This window comes from Aedes aegypti, chromosome 3 (assembly GCF_002204515.2).
Source record: "Aedes aegypti strain LVP_AGWG chromosome 3, AaegL5.0 Primary Assembly, whole genome shotgun sequence".
Taxonomy (NCBI): Eukaryota; Metazoa; Arthropoda; class Insecta; order Diptera; family Culicidae; genus Aedes; species Aedes aegypti.
In genome coordinates this window covers 230,956,092-230,975,055 of record NC_035109.1, presented here as the reverse complement: position 1 = coordinate 230,975,055, position 18,964 = coordinate 230,956,092, and the positions used below count along the sequence as shown (strand labels likewise).

The window sequence follows — 18,964 nt, the reverse complement described above, 5'->3', positions numbered from 1 at the left end:
GGTCGAAGATTCGGATTTCACAGCTTGAATTACCTGAAATAAATTGAAATTAGTGATCTTTCCATGATTCTTATTCCGGACACAACCTCACTTTTGTTTCATATTGCGGACAATTTGTTTCGAATTCCGGACAGCCCACGAAAAGCAAAACTAAAATGGTTAAATTATAAATTAAACTTTCTCATCCGCTAGAGCAACGTCAAAGCTTATCGCGAATTATAAAATTTCATGGATTGCTATGCCAAATTCATATTAAAACGTGGTTGCCACAGGAAGGAGCTTTGTTAATGGGAAGGCTTCAAAGCTACATGATCAGGATTCACCTTGGTAAGTGATGCAATTCACGTAACCCCTGTTTAAAAATTTATCTATCAATGCGTCGACATCTTAAACATCGAACTATTCAAAGGTTTGATTCTCGAAATTTCATACAACATGAATAAGCGCTAATGTCAACACTTAAAGTGACGAATTTTTCATAGTTTGTTCTACAAATTCATAAAAAAAATAAATAAAAAAATACATGTTGTGATACAAATGTGTTATTACAAGCATGAAACGAGCTCACCAATTGGTAATCCATGCTCGACTGAACAGTTACAATCGCAGCTCCGATGGCGCGCGAATGAAGTGCTAACTAAAAAAACACTCCGAGTGCGCGAAAATGAATCGGATTGCTTGGGCCTTCGCAAAGCACTCGAAGTAAAGTCCCCATTAGGTAAACGAATTTCGTTCACATGTAAATTCTTAGATTTTGCAAGGATATTGTTCAGCCGACTGACTTCACTCCAACTGGAAACCTGGAAACTGATAAGCACAAATAGTTTTCCAGCCGAATCGTTCAGCAGAACGGAGAGCCTTCTTGTAAGCTTTGTGAGCCGACTTGAACGACTTTGACCATTTTACAATAATGTTACTTGAGTCTGGTCAGATCGAAATTCCACCATAGGATACCTCTTGTAGCCTTCACAGACCTCAGAGGTCTCCAAACCTTCCATAATGTAGGATGTTGTAGCATCAACGGCATCATCCAAATAACTTAATTATTCAATGGACATCTATAGAGTTCCCAGTTTGTGGTTCGTAGATTCCTAAAACGCAAAGTCTGTCTTGACTCAAGATACATTCGAATGTTCAAATAAGATGTAGCGATGATCAGATAATGATTCCTCGTCTGATACATGTCAATTCGTCAACTCATGACTGATTCTGTTCGAGCAAGGCGTTATCACTTCTTCTCTAGCAGATACCATGAAGGTTGGGCGATTGCCTATAACACGTTATCCAAAATATGTACTACTTAAGTTTTTTTTTTTTCTTTATTAGTATTATTCCAATATTTCATTCATTGCTTATATCTAGGTGTTCTGTGTTATTAGACAACACTATCATCCAAATTTGGTAAAACAAATTTAAGATTTTGTTAACATTTTGTTAACAACATATTACATTTCATTTGCCGTAGCAGTTCAGATTTTTTACAGATGAGTTGATTTCACCTGCTTATAAGAGAAAAAAAAAACGCTTTGAATATACTTAACCTAACTTAACCTAAACATATAACGCATTAATCGTGGCAATAAAGATTGTAACGATTTTTGCCTGAAATTATTAATTACTTATTTAACATTTGTTCCAATGTTTCAACATTGGATATTCTATGTAACTCATTGGTACTATACCAGGGAGGAAGCCTCAGAATCATTTTCAAAATTTTATTTTGAATTCTCTGCAGAGCTTTCTTCCTGGTATTACAACAGCTAGTCCATATTGGTACAGCATACAACATGGCTGGCCTGAAAATTTGTTTGAAAATCAAAAGCTTGCCCTTAAGACAAAGTTTTGATTTTCTATTAATAAGGGGATACAGACATTTTACATATTTATTACATTTGGCTTGAATGCCCTCAATGTGATTTTTGAAAGTTAAATTCTTATCTAGCATGAGCCCTAGATACTTAACTTCATCTGATCAGTTTATGGGAACCTACTTGATGGTTTCAAATAAATAGCTTTGGGTTTATGTGGGAATATTATTAGTTGAGTTTTGGAAGCATTGAGAGAAATCTTCCATTTCTGCAAGTATGAAGAAAAAATATCCAAACATTTTTGCAATCGACTACAGATGACACGCAGGCTTCGTCCTTTGGCGGAGAGGCTTGTGTCATCCGCAAACAAAGATTTTTGATATCCCTGAGGTAACTCAGGTAAATCAGATGTGAAAATATTGTATAATATTGGTCCCAAAATGCTGCCTTGAGGAACACCAGCTCTTACAGGGAGTCTTTCAGATTTGGAGTTCTGATAATTAGCCTGATGTGTACGATTTGACAGATAACTTTGAATAATTCTAACAACGAATATTGGAAAATTAAAGTTTTTTTTAATTTTACGATCAAACCTTCATGCCAAACACTGTCGAATTCTTTGTCTATGTCTAGAAGAGCAAGACCAGTAGAATAGCCTTCAGATTTGTTGGAACGGATCAAATTTGTTACACGTGAAAGTTGATGAGTGGTCGAATGTCCATGGCGGAATCCGAACTGTTCATTGGCAAAAATTGAATTTTTGTTGATGTGGACCATCATTCTGTTCAAAATGACCTTTTCAAAAAGTTTACTGATTGAGGGAAGCAAACTGATTGGACGATAGCTAGAAGCTTCCGCAGGATTTTTGTCTGGTTTTAAAATTGGAACAACCTTAGCATTTTTCCATTTGTAAGGAAAATATGCTAATTGAAAACATTTGTTAAATATATCAACTAAAAATGATAAGCTACTTTTTGGAAGTTTCTTGATGAGGATGTAGAAAATTCCATCATCTCCAGGAGCATTCATATTTTTGATTTTTTGAAATTAATAAAGGTTTATTATTTTATTAATTTTTATTTTTATTTCTTCCAAATCAGTCTCCCAGGCATTTTCAAAAACGTTCTCTTGATTGAGAATATTTTCGAAGTCCTGAGTAACTTGATTTTCAATTGGAGTAGTAAGTCCTAAATTAAAATTGTGCGCGCTTTCAAACTGCATAGCAAGTTTTTGAGCTTTTTCGCAATTCGTTAGTAATAATTTGTTTTCCTCTTTCAATGCCGGTATTGGCTTCTTAGGATTTTTCAAAATTTTAGATAATTTCCAAAAGGGCTTAGAGCCAGGGTCCAATTGAGAAATCTTATTTACAAAATTTGTGTTTCTTAATTGGGCAAAACGTTTCTTGATTTCTTTCTGCAAATCCTGCCATATAATTTTCAAAACTGGATCGTGAGTGCGTTGAAATTGCCTTCTCCTCACGTTTTTAAGGCGGATCAAGAGTTTAAGATCATCGTCTATAATGATGGATTCACATTTTAGAATTGCAATGCTCCTGGCTTCAACAATGAAATTTGTTAAAGTTTCAAGAGCATTGTCAATATCAAGTTTAGTTTGTAAAGGACTATTTACTTTAAGATTAGAGTCAATAAATGTTTCATATATATTCCAGTCGGCTCGAAAATAATTGAAATGTACTACTTAAGTATTCCATCAGACTGGAGACTCTCAAATTAATATCTGAACTGCTCCAAATGATGTGATAATTATTGGCGTCACTGCCCACAATCAGCGAAAGGCCTTTTGTAACGCAGTGCACGGCAAACCCGTTAGAAATCATCCGTTGAGGATGGTTCATCGTGTGGTAAATATACCGAACACTACACGTATTTCCTATTGAGGTCACCAACAGAAAATTCGATTGTGACAGCACATACATCTCTGGTAGTTAACTTAGAAATGAGTTAGCAACGATTGCGTTATTAACGAGCAAGCATACGAGGGGCATAGAGCGTGAGTTTGCCGTTTCAAGTTTGCTGAAAGTAGCAAAAACTGGGTCCACAAGGTTACTTAGAAGTTCCCCTTACGAAAGTAAGGTTTTTGAACTAACGCCACTTGGGCTGTATCATTTTGCATGAGTCTGCAACGTTTGATCGTTACCGTTCTTTTTTTTAGATTGATCTGAGCTATTTCAACCGTAGCCATTACCCGAACTAGGCGGGATTAATTTTTTTGCAATCTAAGCTAAGGGCTCCATTCTAGAAACTTGTATCTTCCGTTTAATTTTAAACTAAACTAAGAAATTGTTGAATCATAAACTTGAAAACTATGGGATCATTGCATCTCAGATATGAAACCTATACATATTCCGACTAATTGAGAATAAATAAACAAAAATTCTGCTTTCAGACAAAAAAAAAATAATTTCAAACAAGCCACACCTTTACGAGTTTCATAAACTTTCCAATTCATGTGTATATGAATACAAAAACAAATGTACTAGAACTGATAACAAGATCATCAATCATAAAATAGATTCCATCATATTAAGAATTTGCAGAAAAATTCCAGTTTGAAATATTATAGCTGAGCTCATTACTAACCTGTCATGTTAACATACGTCGGCTGCGTTAAATCGTCATCCTTATATTCTGTCGATCCGGAACTCCACGCAAGCGATACTGCCGCTAAACCACAAAGCGCCAACAGTCGATAACGCCAACACATTGTCCGCTGTAATCAAGCTGCTGCCTAACGGAAACACTCATTTACTTCGAAGCTTAACACTCTATATAAGCTCGCTCACAGCACTCCCCGTGGTCAGTCACTCTGTCCCATTCAGAATTACGACAATACACTACGACAAGTTTCCAACGCAACCCTTTCCATAAACTTGATTCACTTATCGCAACTAATTATACAATTATTTGTAACTGCCCAATTAAGATGCACCGCGGCACTTCCACTTCACAAACCAGCTATTGATTGTGTTCGTTATTAATGCGATTAATACATATCGTTTTATGACCAGACCCTGTTAAGTATAGTACAGTTAGGTAAAATGGCATCGACGAAGATTGCGAATGTGACAAGCTCTTTAAAGTCAACAGTTTCAAAAGTCCGTCAATGGGGTTGAGGTATTTACTCCACATCATAAAACTTAGTAAGAAATTAAATATTTATCTCTTATAATATTCAGTATCGCACATTAGAGAACCACCCCACGGTGCGAATATTTCAAATTCATATGCATTGCAAGTCACTCGCGTACCACACCAGAAGCTAAATTGTTCGCTCAACAAATGTAGACGGCACATTACTCTTCGTTTCAATTGATTAATTAATCAAGCGTCTTATTCACAATAGCACACCACACGCTGATGCGTAAAAAAGCACACAGGAAAAATGTACGAAAGAAATTTATGTACAGCGGTAACATCCTGGTACATGCATAGGTTGGTCATTGTGTTCTTGAATTGGCTTTCCAACAGCAGCGTTGGTGAACAAATCTAAAGCTTTGGCGTAAAGATCCGAAAATTATTTAAAATTATAACAAAAACTGTCATCCAAGTCATTATACAAAAGTTTAGAATCACCCCTCAGTATCGTGTATCTATCGTGCAAAAGTTTGAAGTTCTTAAACTTAAAAAAATGTTTGGTAGAAATATCTCCGGAATAGGATCAACTCAATGCTTTTCAAATTATTCGAGGAGTGTTTTAATTAGACTTGTTATCACAGATAAATGGACAAGCTAAAAAGTTTGTCAAAAAGAGCACCGAAATGACATAATATCGATAGCTTTAAAACAATTTTCCAAATATGAGAATCATTCATATTTCCAAATATATTATCTAGGAAAAACCCTCTATTCAAACTAATGTGTTTTTATAAAGGTTTTTCAACCAGTTATTACGAATTGCATAAAAATTTAAAAAATTGAATCCTTGAAAACACTTTTAAAAGATTTTTTCTGCATTAAGAGCTCAAATCAATAAACTTATTTGCGATGTTACTCACATATTTTGCTCAATATTGTTTCATAGTTTTGTACACCCGATTGTGTTTTTGCACGGGGGATGCGTACCGTGCAAAAAAAGTTTTCAGTTCAAAATTTCAAAAACTGTGCAAAAAAAAGTAACACAATTTCTTGACGTTTCATGAAAAAATAAGGTTTAGACGAAAAAAATATATGGAAACTTTTTTTGCACGGCTGTGTAAAAAAAATCCGTGCAAAAACAGAATCGGGTGTAAATGGATATTTTTACGCGCATACAATTTCAATAAAACTGTTTTGGAACGTTTTCAATATCCAAGCTTTATATTAACAGACTGCATACAGCTTTATATCAGCACATTGGAGTCCATTTGCCTACGAACAAATCAAGTATTTCAAAAAAGGGACAGTGGGGGAAGTTTATCAGTGGGGTAAGTGGATCATTTATCCAAATTAAGCATAAATGCTTGAATATCTTCTCACGAACGAACGTGAGGGAAATCTTCTCACGAACGAACGTGAGGTGGTCGAAAGGTGGCGGCAGCACTACGACGAGCACCTTAATGGTGATGTGGCCAGTAGCGGAGGTGGCACGGAAATAATTTTGGGAGCACGCGCGGACGACGAAAGACTTCCGCCTCCAGATCTCCAAGAGGTAGAAACGGAGATTAGACGGTTGAAAAACAACAAAGCCGCTGGAGTGGACCAACTTCCGAGCGAGTTGCTAAAATACGGTGGTGATGCACTGGCAAGAGCGCTGCACTGGGTTATTTCCAAGATTTGGGAGGAGGAAGTATTGCCGGAGGAGTGGATGGAAGGTGTCGTGTGTCCCATCTACAAAAAGGGCGACAAGTTGGATTGCGCCAATTATCGTGCGATCACAATTTTGAGCGCCACCTACAAGGTACTCTCCCAAATTCTATGCCGCCGTCTATCACCAATTGCTAGAGAATTCGTTGGACAATATCAGGCAGGATTTATGGGCGAACGAGCAACAACGGACCAGATATTCGCCATCCGCCAGGTGTTGCAGAAATGCTGCGAATACAATGTACCCACACATCATTTATTCATCGATTTTAAATCGGCCTATGATACAATCGATCGAGAACAACTATGGCAGATTATGCACGAATACGGTTTCCCGGACAAACTGATAAGATTGATCAAGGCGACGATGGAGCGAGTGATGTGCGTAGTCCGAGTATCAGGGACACTCTCGAGTCCCTTCGAATCTCGCAGAGGGTTACGGCAAGGTGATGGCCTTTCGTGTTTACTGTTCAACATTGCTTTAGAGGGTGTGATAAGAAGAGCGGGGATAGACACGAGTGGCACGATTTTCAGAAAGTCCGTTCAGTTACTTGGTTTCGCCGACGACATTGATATTGTTGCACGCAACTTTGAGACGATGGCGGACACGTACATCCGACTAAGGGCTGAAGCTAGGCGAATCGGACTGAACATCAATGTGTCAAAGACGAAGTACATGATAGCGAGGGGCTCAAGAGAAGACACGGCACGCCCCCCACCTCGAGTTCATGTTGACGGTGATGAAATCGAGGTTGTCGAAGAATTCGTGTACTTGGGCTCACTGGTGACCGCCGACAACGACACCAGCAGAGAAATCCAGAGACGCATCGTTGCTGGAAATCGTGCCTACTTTGGACTCCGCAGAACGCTCCGATCGAGCAAAGTTCGCCATCGCACGAAGTTGACCATCAACAAGACGCTGATTAGACCGGTACTCCTCTATGGGCACGAAACATGGACCCTACGTGCAGAGGATCAACGCGCCCTTGGTGTTTTCGAACGGAAGGTGTTGCGGACCATCTACGGCGGAGTGCAGATGGAAGACGGAACGTGGAGAAGGCGGATGAACCATGAATTGCACCAGCTGCTGGGAGAACCAACCATTGTCCACCTCGCAAAAATTGGGAGGCTGCGGTGGGCCGGGCATGTCACCAGAATGTCGGATACCAACCCGGTGAAAATGGTTCTCGAAAACAATCCGACCGGCACAAGACGACGTGGTGCGCAGCGAGCAAGATGGGTCGATCAAGTTGAGGACGATCTTCGGACCCTCCGCAGAATGCGTGGCTGGCGACGGGCAGCCATGGACCGAGTCGAATGGAGACGTCTCCTACGTACAGCAGAGGCCACCCAGGCCTTAGCCTGACTGGTAAGGTAAGTAAGCTTGAATATGTTGAATGTTTTCGCATCATTGATTCGTTTTAGGTTATATCCTTACGCCCACACTGATACTATTGTAAAACTGGTATTATACGTACACTAACATAAGCAAACTTGTCAGCTGCAAAAATTAATTAATTCCAAATTTGTTTTTCATCAATTAAAAATCCATTGTATCTCTGCAAAAAACCGAATACTATTAGTTTTTTCAGCACATGGTAAGCATTTCAGTTTTAATTGAATGAATCACAATGAATAATATGTGATTTTTTAAAATAAATACAGATATATTGGACACGGTACACTTACCCCTACTTTTTAATGGAGTGGAGTAAGTGGATCAAGTAGTATTATCATTAATTGGCAGACTGCTTACGATAATTAGAATAAGTTTTAATATCCAGAAATGTTGTTTCCCTTTATCTTTTGTCATTACTATCTTAAATTCGTCAAATTGACTATAGAAAATTTATATTAATCCACCTAAAAGTTTGTTTAATATTTCTGGTATAAAAACTATATGAAAGAATTAATTTTGCAAAATTCAAACATAACTTTTTGTGGTTTATCTATGCTGAGTTGCAAAAGAGCAATATATATAAATTTTCCAATTGAATTCATATTATCGTACCTTATTTGACCTCATAAATTGTTCTAAACAGATGATACTGATATATTTTTTTTTTATTTTAAGTTTTCAAAATGTAACACAGTACTAGTTACTAATAACAAGTACGAGAGTAATATCATTCTCACATAATTAAACCACATTTGTTTTGAGAACAGATTTTTTTATTGGTGATCCACTTACCCCACCATGCTGGGGCAAGTAGATCATTTGGTGCAAATTTTTAAGTCACCTAATACTCAATACATAACAATCAGAATAATCAAAATAAATTACGGTTTGAAGTATATTATTCCCTATTTGGTTATCAACAGAAACAAGTTTAAATTACATTATTTACGTTAGCTGTACATAACAATGAAGTTGACGCTTGATTTTTCTGTATCCACTTACCCCACGGTACCTTAACTGATATATCGACTTTCAACTACCGAAAAACTAAACATTACATATAACACAATAGGGAGTCGTGAGTTCGATTCTCACTTTTCGCAAATTTCACATCAATTTGTCCATTCAATCCAAATTCAAAGTATATGTAATGTTTAGTTTTTTTGGTTGAATGAGAAGTTCAAACCCTTAACACCCCATTTTACGGTACGTACATGTGGTTTGGTTCCGGAACATTTGGCCGAATGTCGATTTGGCGGTATGCCATTTGGCCGAAAACGCCATTTGGCCGATAGAGTTATTAAACCGAATGCCGTATGGCCAAAATATTAAAATAAATGAAACTAAAGTACGATTATGTTTCGAAACTACATTGCTGTTCTAAATAATAGCAGCGTATGTCGATTTTCATACAAAATGCTCAGCTTTAGCATGTTCTAGTTTTGTTCCCTTTCAAGCAATCGAGCTAAAATGGTCTTCAAATATGCTCGATTATGATACCACAGCAATAGGATAAGTTGCCAATTATTGCAAAAGGTCAAAAACGTGCCAATTATTGCACACCCATAAAGCATATATGGGCTGTGCAAAAATTGGCGCGTTTTTAGCCTATACATTACCGGGTACCCCCGTTGGTTAATTTAATCTTCGTTCAGATTAGAAATGTTTCAAACGTCATTTAGAACGAATTTTTACACCGAATTTGACATTTTTCTTACAAACTATGTCATATAAATGGGTAAAGTGTCGTTAATAAATAATAATAATAATATGTCATATAATATTTTTTGCTGATAAGTATATAACAAACACGGGCTCTGGTGGAAAAATTTCAATAATACGACGCTTTAAAATTTAAAAATAATGAAAATACTTGAAAAATACAGCATTTTGTTTAACCTTAATATCTCCAAAACCGCAAAAAATCGCAAGCTCATATTTTCAGGCAACATAGAACAGTACTATATGGAACGGATGTCAAATTTTCAGAAAGGTATATTTTGGTGTTCTTGACATTTTTCTGAGGTTTTCTTTTCATTGCGCGATTATTTTTTTTCGTGGCAAATATTCAAGTGTAATTTAAAATTAGCGGAAAAATTATAGTTTACTTTTTCATGAAATTATTATATCTGCCTACAGTACCGTCAAGCTACCATTCACCGTGCATTTAAGAAAAATTTTCACTTCAAAAAATTATATAACTTTTCCAAATAAGTTGATGCGTACTAGAATACCATTACGTAGCGTGCAATTATATAATAATTCAAGGAAAAATCTAAAACTAGTGATGCATAACAAAAAATTACTCAAAAGTTTTATTTGAAAATGTCATGTTAAGGTCGCCTCGTACCGTTCTATGTTACCATTTACCGTGCACACTAGTGCACCATTCACCGTGCGTATAGTTTTCGTCATGATTTAATTTTATATTTTAAAGAAACGTTGTTGATGGAGTAATTATGTTGCTAGTAGTGTGCTCACTCATTTTTAAGAGTATTCAAATCTTCATTTACAATAAAAACCATAAAAAGTTCAAAAATACCCTAATTAATATTTTTTTTATTAAAACCGTTATAGGAGGTTTGACTGTATTGTCCAAACCATTCCATATTCACTGAAAAACTAAATATGAAGTAGTTGAATGACGACATAACAATAAATCTAATATTACCGAATAATTTCATGCCTTTTGCACGGTACTAGGAACCGTATATATTGAAAAGGATCCATTCACCGTGCATTTGGATTTCGACTGAAACACAATAAAAATTTTAATTTGCATAAAATCTCATTGCTCATATGATGAAATACATCTTACTAATAGTATCCACAGTGAAAACTTATTGAAATTTTGAAAAATTTCATAATCTATCGTTAAAATGAAAAATGTGAATATTTGGCGTTTCTACTAAGAGTGTTGAAAAATCTCATTATCAAACAGAATTCAAATGATTCTGACTACATAAACTAGGTTTTTCAAAATGCTTTGTGATAAGAACTACTTCATTTCATCAGTTTTATCTTATTTTGCTGACAAAAGAATGATTTGTGAAAATTGTATGAATATTCTGTAGGAATTTGTATATGTGCACGGTGAATGGAGGCCGCACGGTGACTGGTGACATAACGGTACAAGCTTATTGATTTCTTCTGGAATTCGTCTGTTACAGTTTTCGGAAGCCCAACCTTTAAGCAAATCATCGGAATTTAAACACATATTTAAGGTTAAACAACCTAACGGTTTTCAAAGTCGAAGGAATCTTCAAATAGATATCTCTGATCTGTATCCTCTGTTTCAAAACATCACAGGATCAACGCTCTTCCCGCTTATAAACAAATCTACAAGCTCATGACAAGAGATCGTGCGAATATGCTTCATGATATCGACATGAAAATGCTTTATAATTTGATTTTCCGCATAAAAAGTAACACATTCACAAAATAAATTACACACCTTGAGCCATGATGGCAACAATTAACTGACACATGATCATTTTTTTCATGGCTATAGGCCTTTTCATGTAACAGGTCCGTGTATGCATTTTTCACATCTACCGAAGAGCGGTGCATACACGAGCCTGTCATTTCCGAGCTAGAACGGTCAAACCGCCTCCGAATCAGCTGATTTGAAACGTCATGTAAAATAGCCTATATCATTTGAATCATTGCAGAAAAAATATACATGTTCCTAGTTTTAATCTACACTTTCATCTATATTACTCGATATCAACTCAAGGAACTGCTCTAAAACTGAATTTAATGGCTACTATGGTTAATGGCTATTATTCAAACAGTTTTTTTTTAAGTTTTTTTTCCATGACTCGTAATTTATAAAAGTCGATCGTCCCTTCAGATTGACTCATGGCAATTTGACTGTATTGGAGTAATATGATAATTGTAAAAAAAAAAAATCAAATATCTCGAAAACACCAGAATATACCTCTCTGAAATTTCTCTGAAATTCATCTAGTACTGTTTTATATTGCCTGAAAATTTTAGCTTTTTCATTACAAAATATGTTATAATTTTGGCTGATTAGTAGTTTAAATAACTAAAACTATGACTTACACATTTCCTCTTCACTAAACTAAATTGAAACAAAATATGTTATAATCTTAAAGAAAATAAATCACTTTGTTTCAAATCAAACAAATATATAACTCATTTTGCTATTTCTATAGATTATAACAAAATTTGTTAGAAACATTTGCCATAAAAAAAAAGGGTAACAAATTGTGTTATAATTATGTTTTAAATTAAAACAAATTTGAAGCAGCTTTTGTTATTATAACTGATTTTGTTCCAATTACGTTGAAATTTCCTTCATCAATTCAAAGTTCTACTAACAAAAATGAAACAAAATTTGACATTTGTAACAAATCTTGATATCATTGTGCTACAATTTTTTTGTAATCCACTGGTCGCGCTTTATTTCGAGTACCGTTTGCTGTACAAATCAAATTGAAATTTAATGCCAAATAAAAATTACTTATGTAATGTAATGTAATATGTATTTCATTAAATTACGTCTTTCACATTTTTGGACACAATTGACAACAAAGTTGAAATATTGGAGTGCTCATAATTTAATCAGAAAGCATTGAACCATAGATATCGGCTACGACTTGTCCAGAGGTTCAATATTTTGAAAACAGCAAGATATCGGCAACTTGAATCGCCCACACAAATAGTCACCGGCAGCATTACTTGTGTAGTTAAGGTAGGTTGAAATTTAGTGCTTTTCCTCCTTGTAAATATTTGTCCAGCAACATACATCTAGTCACTTTAGGTTAACATTAAGTTTTTAGTTTTTAGTTTTTTTTTTATGGAAAACTGTCGAAAAATTTACCATAATATCTCAATTTTTTGCAAGGACTTACTAATATTTGTAATTTTATTGAACATATTTGCAATTCTACAGAAAAAAAGCTTCATCTCGAATACTTGAAACAGAACAATAGTATACCATGCCAAAATTGACATTTCGTATGAAAATAAAGATGCGCTGCTGTTATTCAGAACAGCACTATCATTGCATAGGACAGGTTTTTCTTAAACAAGGACACATTGATATACGAATAAATATCCGACCAGAACCACTCAACAAGATTATAATACATTCCTATCAGCAGCAGTTAAAAATAACAGAACTTGATAAAATTTTGTTATCAAGATGGCTTTGTTCTCTAACTTGTTATACTTTTATTAACACATTTATAACAACATTTGTTATATTTATGACATCGAATTTATAAGTTTGTTGCCAATAACAACCGATGTCATAAACAGTAACATAGTTTGTAATAATTTTGTTATTTTATAACATCCTTGCAACATATTCTGTCATAATTTTGATATAATTGTAATAGGGTTTGTTATATTTTAGTTTAGTTTGGTGTAAATTTTGTTAGAATTTTTGTTATTTTAACTACTTACATTACATGTTTTATAACAACTGGTGATAAAAAAAAATCATATCAGGGAAACACATTCTGTTATTATCTTGTTTCATCCGTCTGGTCGGGTATCTTCTCAGTATAGTTTCAAAAACAACGATACCTTAAAGTTCATAAATTGCAAGAAAAGTTTTTTTTTCTGAAAGAATGTTAAATATCGGATGAAGATGTTAATATATGTTACGCCATTAAATATTCACTTTAAAGGCAGAAATCAAAAGAAAATTTGTTTTTGATAAACGTGTTATAAGCTTCAGTGACAAAAACTATCAAAGAAGTAAGTTTTGGAAGAACTGCCTTTGATCGGAAGCAGAAGAAATCTCTTATGGAAATGTAAGAAAATGTAATACAAATAACCGTGAATACAAAGAGCTGCAAATTATTTCAAAAAGGTGATACTACCAATTAATATATGAGCGAGTTTTTTTTTTAAATAGTATTGCGATTATTTAGAAAATTTTCCATTCTGCGATAACCGCCAAGTTCTACCACAGCTGTCAAAGTTTTACCGCAGGCTAGAGAATCATTGTATCATTGAACGCAGCCATCTAATCAAAGTATGCTAGAAGTGTCCAAGGCGTTGAAAAACATCCAAAAACAACAGTCATCAGCGTGGTTTCCAAGGTATCATTGCAGCCGATCGATGATGCTTTGTGAAAATCAGTAATGTGACAGCTGCGGTAGCTTTCTGTTCAACCGTAGAACGGAAAGTTATCTCTAAAATTGCAATATTAACATAAAAAAACTCGAAAGAATTGCCTATGTTTGTTTTAACATACCGTTGGCATTGGTAACCTAAAAACGAACCAGCTTTCAGCCAAGAGTACACGATGTGCGGAATTTACAACTTTGTTTTATATTAATAAGTCGGTTTTACATTTCTTTTCGTGCTCTATGTACTGACAAATACCACATCCGATAACATCATATACATGTACAAAGTAAATAGTTGATCAGTCGTTGGGCCGCGATTCGGCCAAACGTTCCTTTCGGCCAAATAGCGTTCGGGCAAACAGCATTCAGCCAAATGGCCGGACACCATGTTTCATCTATCGCCTCATAAATCAAAGATCCTTGCCTTATTTCACTAACGCTCTTTAACCCCTCTACCGGCAGCTACACTTTTTCCGCTAAAAATATTCAAATCGCGATAACTTTTTTGTTTCCCAATATTTTTGCACCATTTATTCACAAGACCTCAAAAAAACTCTTCTAGTTTAAGAATCCGTGTCGATATTAATCATTGGTGATCTAGTTTTGAAGATATTCCAATGTTCTTTGGGGGAGCGACATTCTCCATATAAAATGTCTTTGGCGGCCATTTTGTTGTTGGTCAATTTATCAAAAAAACAAAATAAAACATCTACAATGCCAGGTAATAAGGAGCTGCTCTGAAAAATTCATACAAATCGGTTCAGTATTCTTGGAGAAATCTGAAAATTACGATCTGAGGTTTTCAGAGTTTTCATGATCTTTATTTGTCCAGTGTGGTACCAGAAACAAAAACGCTGCACCAAATTGCTTACTTTTTTCACAACAAACTCGCATTAATAAATCATTCCGAGGAGTGAATATCCGAAAACGATAAAAATTCGGTAGCCTGAGATATTTACGTGGATTATGGCTACGCGTTGGTCCGACAAGAAATTTTGGAATATCTTCGGATCCAGCTGACCAATTATCAATATCGACACATATTCTAAAACTAGAAGAGTTTTTTGAGAGCTTGTGAAAAAATGGTGCAAAAATATCGAAAAACAAAAAAGTTATCGCGATTTTGATATTTTTTAGCGATAAAAAATTAAGCTGCCGGTAGAGGGGTTAATCCTTTGTTTTGACTAGCATTAATATGGAAGCTTTGATACAAATCCCGGGAACCGTTTAAAAATATTTATTAAATTTTACAAACAACCAAAATCAGTAGTTGGAAATTTTGGTTGTAAAATATATGAAAATGTTATCGTTTTAGGAATAAATTATGCAAAATTAGTACTATCATTTACGGACGATGTTTGAAGTGCACTTCATATTTTACCAAGTCAGTCTAATTTGAGAAAAAAAAATCGATTTGGTTGGTCGCCAAAAGTCACAACTATTTTTTATTCCAGTGAAATATGTTTTTTGTATTAAGTATGTTGTTGCAAAACGGGCATTTCCATTGAATTCAGGTGAAAAGTTATCACCATGCGTTCAGTATGTTTTGCATTTTTCTTTTAAGATATGATGATTTTTAACAACCAACATTAGATGCATGAATAAGATCGATGTATCCCTTTTCTTTATCATCTTCACTGTTTGCACCAAGGTTTGCACGCATAATCACTTTCATGCAATATTTTCAGGAAGTTTTTGGGAAAACATGTATTTCAGATTAACTGAAACCTTCAATCGCCATTTAGAATATTTGGTATCAATCAGTCAAACTTAAGCCGGGCGCTTTGATCGTTCGATCCCGAGTATAAATAAATAAACCTAGGTGTAGATTGTTCACCAAGTGCCACTTCCCAGACTGCTAAACTGTATCAGCACCACTTCTCAGACACATTCGGACGACATCATAACGAAGATCACTCACTCTCTTATATTTATATATTTTTTTCGCACGTCTCTAGTAACTCAAGTAAGTAGCAGTAGGAAACGCAACGGCAGCGTAAAAATATTATTATTTCAACTAACCGGTCGGACTCACTCTCGTCGGACGTCCAATCGCGATCACGATTCGTTGAGCACTAAAGCCGTGCTCTGACAGCTGGCCTATTCCGATTTTCGACTTCACGCCGGATCCGCCAGCCGTGCAGATGTCCTCCGCGCCCGGGACATACCCAGTAGCGTAGCTAGGGGTGCACACAAAGTTGAACAAAGTTTAATTTGGAACAGGAGTCGTTGAGAAAAAAGTAGATATAATGCACATAATCCTAAACGAGTGCACCAATCCATGAACACAAGTAGGATTCAAAGAAATTTGTGAACTCTAAAACTTAACTCCGCACCGGGCCACGAAAAACCTAGCTGCACCACTGGACATACCCACCGATTATACTTGGGTGTCGCGGTTTGCGTTGCTGCTCGAATGGAATGTAATGAAAGAAGACTGTCACAACGCCACTCAGTGGCAATCCAAACCATCCGCTTCAAGCATAATCTACGACGACGCGATCATCGTCATCAGTATCGCCTCACGATCAGTGACAGGGGAACTTTCTTTGCACAGCGTATTTTCAAAGTTGGTGTACATGCTCGATCAACAGAATGGTTTAAAGTATGTGTCAGTCAATTTCCATGACCTATGTTATCATCTTGTGATTTGCAAAATACATCTTAGTGACATTTGTGATTCAGTGATATATTGGACTAAGACCTGGGTTACATTCCTGCCGCGTTGGAAAACCTCTCGACATGTCTCTTTTAGTTTTGTCTCGCTTGTTTTCCAACAAATCCGATCAATTTAATCTAAATATTCGATATGTTCGAAAAATAAAAGTCCAATTCTACAGATGCAAACGCGATCTCAAGGGTTTGTGATTTGTGGGCTTCGTGGCCGTGCGGTTAGTGTCGTCAGGCATTGGTCACATCGTGTCAAGAAGTGTAGATTCGATTTCGCTTCAGTTCAGTAAACTTTTCGTGAAGATTATTTTCCGACTGCGGCACTGGGCGTTGCATTCTGGTCGATTGCACTATGGCCCAGAAAGCAGTTTAACGCGGAAAGATGCATTTTGATCCTTAAAATGGAACATTAGACGAAAATGGTCTTCTACAAAGTTGTTTGCATTAGTTAAGCCCTTTGTTTGGTGTTGTAGAAAATTAGGGTAGACCATATTTTCATAGAAATTGTGAATCTAACTTTCCTATTTGTTGAAATTATATTATATGTACACGCTTCAGCAAAGTTGTAGACCATTCAATTTCAAGCAACTTTGCCAAAAAAAAGATTTTTTGGATCTCTTAAATTAATCGATTTAGAGCTCACTTCCTACGGTGACATAGGGTGGTCCCAACAAAACGGGTTTTCTGGCTCTAGCGTTTTCAATTCAAATATCTCATCAAAGTAGTCTATGGAACACTTTTAGAGCTTTGAAAAATGCGTAATTTGATGAGTGAAGATACTCGCTATCTCCTTCCGTTTGGGAGTTATTGTTTTTCTCACAAAAACATGCCTACTTTGATAGTAAATATCTCTGATTGGGGCAAAAATAAAAAATATCTTTTGACGGCATTCAAAAGACGAAATAAAATTGTATATTAAATCAAAAAAATACAGATGTGTTATTTTTGTAACTCTTATAAAATGCCTCGAAAAAAAATGATTTTTATCACAAAAACTTCAACAACTTTTGAACTAGAATAGATATCAACAACCTTTTTAAATAAAAAATTTCGTTTTATTAAGTCCTAAAAGTCGTTCATAGACGACTTTGACGAGAAGTTAATATTAAATAAACTAGAGTTGAAAAATTTGTTTTTGTTAGACCACTCTACAATGATTATAGAGAAATGCTCTAGATTGATCAAATTTTAAACCACAGAAAAACTTTTTTAGGCAAAGTTGATAAAAATTTGAAGTTCTACTACTTTGCCTAAGAGCATATACAGTGACCCCACGCAGTTGAATCTCCCACAATTATGAATCAGCAGTCTCCAAAAGACAAAATTATTATCAAACTTGTCACAAAACATCACAGAATTATTTTTACTGATAAGAAACTATGTGTAAAAGTAATTCTGTGATGTTTTGTGACAAGTTTGACAATAATTTTGTCTTTTGAAATCAGCTGATTCATAAATTGTGGGTGATTCAACTGCGTGGGGTCACTGTACCCTTAATTTTGCAAATAAAAAAGTTCAATATATTATTTATGTGATATTGTGGACTACCCTAGTTTTAAATAACACAGTATGAAAGCTTACATTTTTATTAACAATTTTGTGGAAGATCATTTTTGTCTAAAATTTCATTTTCCAGCTCAAAATGCAAAACATTAAAAAAATACATATGATGAAAATCTTTAAAATAGTTTTATAGCACTATATTTATTATATCAGATTTCTCTTATATCTGATTATCTATTTTAGCTCAAAAGTTTTTGAAGTTTTTCTGCTTAAAATCCTTTGTTTTACAGGGCATTTCATTAGAGTTATGAAAATAACACATCTGTATTTTTTTGATATAATATACAATTTTATTTTGTCATTCGAATGCCGTCAAAAGATATTTTTTATGTTTGCCCCTATCAGAGATATTCACAATCAAAGTAGGCATGTTTTTGTGAGTAAAACAACAATAACTCCCAATCGGAAAGAGATAGTGAGTATCTTCACTCATCAAATTACGCATCAACGCACTAAAATTGTTTCATAGACTACTTTGATGAGATATTTGATTTGAAAACGCTAGAGCCAGAAAACCAGTTTTGTTCGGAACATCCTATGTCACCGTAGGAAATAAGCTCTAAATCGATTAATTTAAGAGATACAAAAAACTTTTTTGACGAAGTTGCTTGA

The 18,964-nt window shown here is 35.2% G+C and overlaps 1 protein-coding gene across 7 annotated transcripts in view; it reads right to left on the bottom strand.

Annotated features, from left to right (window-relative positions):
* LOC5567935 (reversion-inducing cysteine-rich protein with Kazal motifs) overlaps positions 1 to 16,553 on the bottom strand; it is a 108,718-nt gene extending 92,165 nt beyond the window's left edge. The window contains exons 1-2 of one of the 7 annotated variants that reach the window (XM_021855089.1): positions 16,041 to 16,553; positions 4,409 to 4,839 (exon numbers count right to left, since the gene is read on the bottom strand). In XM_021855089.1, coding sequence (XP_021710781.1) covers positions 4,409 to 4,532 — 124 coding nt within the window. In that variant the 5' untranslated portion in view covers positions 4,533 to 4,839; positions 16,041 to 16,553. Of the gene's footprint in view, positions 1 to 4,408; positions 5,872 to 16,040 lie in introns of those variants that run through there. The other 6 variants (XM_021855084.1, XM_021855087.1, XM_021855088.1 and 3 more) reach the window with 6 other exon arrangements.
* Between the last annotated feature and the right edge of the window lie 2,411 nt (positions 16,554 to 18,964).